General features: G+C 40.9%; 1 protein-coding gene across 1 annotated transcript in view; it reads right to left on the bottom strand.

Moving 5' to 3' along the window:
• Positions 1 to 479: 479 nt before the first annotated feature.
• The window catches only part of LOC112143846 (furin-like protease kpc-1), a 216,519-nt gene continuing 209,159 nt past the window's right edge, over positions 480 to 7,839 (bottom strand). Inside the window, exons 18-20 of the mRNA XM_024268057.1 lie at positions 6,582 to 6,751; positions 1,760 to 1,828; positions 480 to 775 (exon numbers count right to left, since the gene is read on the bottom strand). Coding sequence (XP_024123825.1) covers positions 680 to 775; positions 1,760 to 1,828; positions 6,582 to 6,751 — 335 coding nt within the window. The 3' untranslated portion in view covers positions 480 to 679. The remainder of the gene's footprint in view (positions 776 to 1,759; positions 1,829 to 6,581; positions 6,752 to 7,839) is intronic.

The raw sequence follows: 7,839 nt of genomic DNA, 5'->3' as shown, positions 1-7,839 counted from the left end.
AATAATCCTAAAATGAACACTTTACTTTCTGTTTTTGCCATGTGGTGGCAAAGCAGTTTCCAGCATCTAATTTTTAATGAATTGAGGAAAAAGTTGCGATCAGTAATTCGATGTTATGGAATATTCTGTGGAGAACAGAGAGAAATTAGGCGGCTAGGAATTAATTTGTTATTTGTCCAACTCAATGAGGAGTGACACAGCCTCCCTAATGAATGGGTAATCCATTTCTTATTGCACTGAGCTGAATTCACCCTTCATTGAAGTGGAAAAAGACAAACATATCGTTCACTAATCTCTGCAACTTTCAGAGAGCAAACGAGGAAAAAAGATGAGACCTGCTCCTGATTTGTTTTTGAGGAAAAGATTGATGCGTTTCTGTAGGTGGAAGAAAGAAAGATGGCGTTTTAATGCGACTGGGAATCCACAATGAATAATCTGCGCGGACACTGAGGCCAAACGGCTGAAATACAGTACACAGATTGATTTGTGATCAATTGGCTTGCTGCACTGAGGGGAACAAGCGTCTTTATTTAACCGTGGTTCATGTTTGTGCTTCCAGCTCCCCCCGCTGCCTCTCTGCTCGCAGCATCCAGCTCCACTGAAGAGTCTGACAGCTGGTTTTTCATCACCGCAGTATCCTCCCGGAGAAGACGAGATGGTAAGGATGCACTCGCCCCGTTCACACCCTCTTGACAGGCCTGGCTTCAGGAGGGGCTTCTCCAGCGGCAGGTCCTGATCTTGCTGAAGACCTCTGTAGAGCACATGCTGGACGGAGCTGTGGAAAACAGCAGCAGACATGTCATGTCAAAGATGTCTGTAGGTGATATCGGTGCTATCACTCTTATCGCTATTTTCAAGATTTGCTGGTGTACTCTTATATATTATTCAAAAAACACCTTCAGAAAAAGGACATATAGACAAAAAGGGCATGTAAAACTCAACAACATTTGTAGTGCAACTAAACTTTCTTCCATGCATTTTAGAATCCCCTTTGGTATCATAGAGTTGCTGGAGCCTATCCCAGCTACTGTTGGGTGAAGGCGGGGTAACCCAGCAGGGGGCCACGCACTCGCTAATATTTAGAGATGAATCTATGAAGTGTGTCTTTGGACTGTGGGAGGACGCCGGGATGAACCAGCTGGGATTCAAACCAGAGTTTTACCATGAAGCGAGGTCGCTAACCGGCGTGCAGCCCGTTTCTTTAACCCTTTAACTGCCTGCTCAACCAAACGGTGGGAAACATTTAGAAAACTTTTTTTAAAAATATTGATTTTGTCTATTACTCCCCAAGGTACGGAGCCCCTAAAGGGAAACTGAGGAGAAAAAAATTGGAAGTACATTTTTTTTTCCAAAAATTGAAATAGCCAGATAGTAACTGGTGCTCATCAATTAGCAACCAGGACATTTTTTTGTTAATTCAATTTTTAGAAAGAAATAGTAAAAATATCTGGTGTGCACCAGTTACTAACCATATATATTTTTAACTGCTTTAATTTTTAGAAAAAAACAAATTCAAGTTAGTAACCAAAACTTTTTTTCTAACTTCTAAGTATTTTTAGAAAAAAAAATGTTTTACTTCAATTATTATAATTTTTTTTTTTTACTTCGATGTCCCTTTAGGGGCTCCGTACCAAAGCAATAAGCAGCAGAAAAGAAAAAAAACTTTTTTTCATGTTTTTTTTTCCTTTTTGGGTAGTAAAAGGGTTAAAGACAAAAAATATTTTTTTATAAACTAAAACTTGAGCTGCAGCATCTTTACCTTCAAAGCTTCCCTTGATGTCAGAAGTTTGAAGAAGTTGGCCGTTGGATCAGCAGGAGTCTCCAGCTTCTGGTGAACAGAGGAGATCTTTAGCATTAAAATACATCAAACCAGGATTCTGTTTTTCTGCCCAATCAGGAAAACCATTTTTGTTTTGCTCTTCCTTGATAACGGAGCAGACCTCAGAGGTGGAGATGCGTCCCCGTCGTCCTGTACTGAAGTCTGAGGACACTTTGCATGTTTTCCAACACGGCGATGCAGCAGTAAACAGGGGCTTAAAGGTGGACTGTGATTACAGCCCACTCTGCTGCCACCCACTGCTTCAGGATGGCAGAATCAGGAGCTCCATTCTGACTGATGAGGACAATTTACATCCTGTGCTCCAAACATCCAAAGAGGAGTTTTCACTGCAAGTTTTACATACACAATACATACTTATAATGGATGGAGGTGTTATGCATTAGTTGTTTTTCTGTGGACAGAACTTTACTTCTATATTTCTAGACCATGAATCCAGACCATTGTGAGAGGAAACATCCTGGGATTTCCAGTTGCATCAAAAAGGAAAACTATTGGCTGTTCAGAAGCAAACTGACACTTAATTCTAACATCTGAGAGCACTGCTTTTATTTTCAGTATGTTTGCTCTTGTGAAGCTCGCCTGAAGTCCTCCATCTGCCGTACTTCACACCAACAGCACTTGAAGCAGGAGTCGTGACTCTTTTGACATCTTTTTTTCCCTCCTTGTGGAACTTATGGAAGCTAAAAAAGACGAGAAAACACACAGAGGGAGGGATGCGAGCTCTTCAGAGAAATCCGCCTCAGCTGTGTGCTCACACGGAAAAGGCGAGACAAGGACGAACATCTGAACTCTAAATCCGTCAAAACCCGGCTCTGTCCGCAGGAGCGACGCTCAGGCTGCGGTTACGCGGTTTGATCTGAGCTCACGTTTTCGGTGAGCATTGACGTCTCAGAGCTGAGAGGGAACCCGGAGCTTACAGCGGGGGTTTCAGTGATACAGTATTTACAAGGCACGAGGAAGTGCGAGCTGTGGAGCAGACGGCACCGTACATGGCGCTCCAATTATTTCTCCCAGCATTCTTGAAAAAAGACGCGCAGCGGGGAGTACAGTACGAACGACTAAACTATAAAAGGAAAGGCAGTGAAAGGAGAAGTTGGTTGAGTATGGTGGTGCATGCTGCTGCTCAGGAGAATGAGAGACAGAAATAGAACGGTGGAGTGTAAACAGAGGGAGCACTGAAGCAGAAGGATGGGTGCATCAATAATTAGAAGGACGCTGACGTTTACATTTGATTGCATCTTATGAATCTGTTTTGAGAGTGAAATGGGTCTGATTACCCCTGCAGGGTGCTGTGTGAGAGCCACTCTTACAGCCACGGATAAAGTTTAATGTTCACTTCTTAAGTTTAATACTCCTGTTCTGATTTGATGAAGTGGAGATTTTCTCTACAATTCTTGAATTCATTTAACCCTTTAACACCAGAGCTCCAGTGTTTATGTTCTTTAAATTAACTCCAAAACAGCCAAAAAACAAAAATAAATAAATAAATAAAAAACCTACGCTGGAGGAACAGCTAGCATGCTGCTGAAGTTTTTGAGCTAAACTCCAAAAAAGCCTAAAAAGTTAGCCAGAATAGCATGTAGCTGAAATATTAGCTAAACTCCAAAACAGCCTAAAAAATGAAAAAAGCCTAAGTTTGCCAAAACAGCTAGCATGAAAAATATTAACCTAACTCCAAAACAGCCCCCAAAAAACTTTTAAAAGCCTAAATTAGCAAAAACACCTAGCATGTAGCTGAAATATTAGCTAAACTCCAAAAACAGCCTAAAAAAACATAAAAAATAAAGCCTAAGTCAGCCAAAACAGATAGCATGTAAATATTAGCCTAACTCCAAAACAGCCACAAAAAAAAAACTTTGTATAAAGCCTAAGATAGCCAAAGCAGCTAGCATGTAGCTGAAATATTAGCTAAACTCCAAAATAGCCTAAAAAATTGCAGTAAATGCCAAAATAGTCCAAACAGCTTGCAGAATGCCAATTTCTAATACCTTAAACTGTAACTTTTTAACATAATTATGATTAATAAAAGGGCCTTGACTTCAACATGTGTGATTTACTTTAATTCTTTAATTGTTAACACAATAATTCCAGTAGATTTTGAATGAGAAAATCTGCTGGAATTATCGTGTTAACGGTTGAAAAGTGACGCAAAGTTGGACGCCATATTGGAATGGTATAGATGCTTGTTTACTGCTGTTACAATTGTACAAACAGATCTGGAAAAACATGAATGTGACTTTTCACTAGTAAACTGTCAGCTGATAAAGAAGAACTTCTAGAAAACATTTGAATAAGATATGAGTGAGTTTAATCGTAATAGTGAACGTTTAGGTTGATCTTGTAGTTTATTTAAAGTCAATGGCAGCTTTAGACTTCACACTATTTCCACGTTTTTTGGTAGGACCACCGATCTTTTTTGTTTTATGGAGGATGATGGTGGTATTTGTGTGTATGTTAGACCTCAGATCAGTCCAGCTGGTAATTAGATTACTAAGTGGAGAAAAATAAACTAACCAGTAGTTCCTTAGTATTAAAGAGGGAAGAGTCCAGCGCTGAATCTCCATTCAGTGGGCGGATCGGGACATGTGTCATTTGTACAAAAACATTATTACCATGACGTGGGAATTATTTTTCTGATGATAAGAGTTTGTTCCTTCTTAAAATGGTAAAATTAAGCATTTTATGGTTATTTTACTGTGTTTATTGAACCATGTCTCATTGTTTTTATCCCATTCCAATATGGCGTCGCTCTTTACGGATCTTGGACAATAGTAAAAAGCTCAGTGACATTAAGCTCTATGAGTTCCACTACATTTCTAAACAGAAGAGTTATGGAAAAAGTGTCTCCGATTTTGGACGTTACTTTTGCTCGATGATGTCATCAATGGTCGCCGGTGTGTTAGCATTAGCGCAGAGCTTCAACCACTCGAATATACATAACCACAGTGGTTTTATAACTTTAAAAAGGCCATACTACAACAAAAAGTAAACTTCTGTGCTTCAGAGCGCACCCACGAGAAGAAAAGCGCTTCTCTCTGCGGGACAGCGTGACGTGGAACCTCCTCGCGAGGGAGGGTCTGTATCCCTCCACTTGGAGACTGCGGTCAAATCAGCGTCACTGGATTTTTTCTGCGAGTTTCAAACAAAACTTTACTGGTTTGACCAAGGGAATGCGAACGGTGGCTCATTTGACCGCAGTGCTTGGAAGGGAGGATTATTAACGCATAAAGACCCTGACCCATTTTTCCTAAAAATAAAATTATGTGGAATACACCACAAACCAAGAAGACCACAGAATTCCTTTCTGATATTTTTCTGGGTTCTTATGGGTTAAATAATATTTTTGGGGCACCACCTGCACAAGTCCCCTCAAATGGAGGATTAGGGAGAAGGGGAGAATTCGGTTGGGGCTTCTATTCATTTGTGTTTTAGTTCTGTGAGTCAGAATAAACTCAATCAGTTATGTAAGCGTTTGCATTTGGATGACCTTTAAAGAAACTTGGCTTTCTAAAAACACAATTCTATATTTCAAAGAATTGTTTGAGCTAAACTGATGTGTTGAAGTTTGAATCTCTTTCACAAATTGAACTCCTTTCCTTTTGTCACTCTTGACTTCTGCCTCCTTCAACATTTTTGGAGTTCATTTCTGATTTTGTTTGTTTTGTTTATCTTTAAACGAATGCTATAGCGTTCCCAGCCAATCTCAGACTAAAGACGTCACAAGTGTCAGCGACTACGAAAAGGGAAAAGCCTCTGAATATTTCCACCAGTGCGTCTCATTAACAGAATCTAGTGACATCTTGGATCTGATCTCTGCTCCTCTCAGAGAAAATGCCATCAGTGAGGAGGGGGGAGCTTGTTTCCCATCTTTTTTGCTCACGCCGCGCAATGACCCTCCTTGTGCACCCACAAACCACACCCCAACACCCCCCTCAACCTAATGGATCAAACAAAGTACATCATTTGCAGGCCAAGTCTTTTTCTGAGAGTGTCTCTCCTTGGCTCTGCATACCAATCCAATACAGCCCAAGGAAAAAAAGCCAAGATGTGGAACGCTGGTGTGTGTGTGTTTGTGTGGACCAGGGGTTGGAAGGTCTGTTTGCCTCTCTGCCGAGCATCGATTTATCCTTTTCTTCAATTTATTTCTCCTCCTTGCATCTACAATCCATTCAGATCTGCCTCCAGGGGAGGAACTTGAGGTAAAGACGTTGTCAGACCTTGTCGCTGCCTCCTAACACTGGCTCAGAGCTCATCTACAGGGCGAGCAGCCGTGCACCCTTGCAAGGACGAGTCTGCAAGCCACACACTGACAGCTACCTGATATCTGCAGGTACACTTTTCTACAGTGCAGAACAAGCAATAGTGTTATAAAAATAATGTGCCTCAAAATCAGGGTCAGACAGAAATCTGCCCGTTTGGTTCTGACATTTTCAAATATTACTCAACTCCAGGATTTGTATTCTGAAGCCACAACAGTCATCATAGAGGTGAAAGAAAATGCTGCACGAGCACACTTTTGCACACCTACACACAAAAATATGGCAGAGCTTTTGAAGTCATTCCTCAGTGTCACAGTGAGCGACACCTGGCACATCCTCACACCTGAAGTTGATCAATGCAGATGTGTCCGGGGGGAAATTGAAATCCATAGGAAATTAGGCGACGCCAATGATTTATTGGAACAGTAAATCACAGGGTGCGTGTGTGTGTTTGGGATGTGTTTGTGTGTCAAGTACTGTACCTCCTGTCTGGCTGGAACGATGATGTCAGCAGCCCGCACTTTCCTATCTCTTTCCATTTGGTAGACCCACTGAAGCAGATACGGAGGCGGCGGGCGGGCCCTCCGGTACAGCCCACCGCCGGGGATGGGGTGGCGCGACCCCATGGATACAATGCTCTGCAGGGGGCCCTCTGAAGAAGATAAAAAGAGTGGAATGCTATTAAAAGAGTGTGTGGAAGTGTGCACCCCACAAACTCTTCTCAGGGTCAAACACTTGGTTCACAACCGTCTTAAGGATTTAAAAACAACTTATATTTGTATGTGTTTACATCAATGCTTAAGCATTAAATGGAACACATTTTACATACAAACAAAGCTAAAAATATTTGTTTTTGCTCTAAATCGCACAGCAAATGTCTAAAGTCGATAGACCTACTGAGATGAAAATGGTGTTTTTAATATGTTCTTCTGGCTTTTTTATTACAATCAGACCCTCCAGGATTTTGCAGCAGATTGTTATGATTGTTGCGGCGTAAAAAGCCTGATATTGTGGCAGCTTTTGTGAAAAGTATGACAAAAAGTTGCAGTGTTTTTTAATACATATATATATATATATATATGTATATTCATATACTTTGAAAAGGACCTAAAAAAGTTAATTGTGAAAAAAAATCCACATTCTTATATTCCAACTCTTTTTATTGTGACACAAGCACTAAGAAAATCCTTCAGCATCACCATAAACAATGTTGTTGTGCTGTCATTTAACTGTGAAACACAAAATAGTCCTTCCTGCTCACAATAACCCAAATATTTGTGTAGTGATTTAAACATACTTTAGAATAAAATGAACATTTCCAGGAAACAATTATAAACTTAAAAAAACTATACGCAGTTTAAGCCTCAGATCTCCATGTTCTCCACAGAATCTTCCTCTATTTCCAAAGCATCACTGGTGAGTCAATGGTTGCTGGTAGAGGAAGACTAAGGCTTTGAGGAGCTTTTTCTGTCAGTAATGGTCTGCTCTGTTTTAGAGGCTCTCTCAGGTGCCTATAAGTTTGTTGTGGAGGAGGTTCTATATGGAATTATTTTCCTGCAGACTCCAAAATTCTTCCTTTGTATTATCAATTTCCAGAATCTATGTCTTTCTCTCATACTCAGTTCATGTTGTGCTGCAGCTGTGCACACCATAACATGAAACACCGCTCCGCGTTCGCTCTTCGCAACCCCCACCCCACCCCGTCGCATGCACGCTAGCGATTTGTTGCAAACTGTGCTA

The sequence above is a fragment of the Oryzias melastigma genome, linkage group LG16 (genome assembly GCF_002922805.2).
Source record: "Oryzias melastigma strain HK-1 linkage group LG16, ASM292280v2, whole genome shotgun sequence".
NCBI lineage: Eukaryota > Metazoa > Chordata > Actinopteri > Beloniformes > Adrianichthyidae > Oryzias > Oryzias melastigma.
This window is presented reverse-complemented; position numbering and strand designations above follow the sequence as displayed.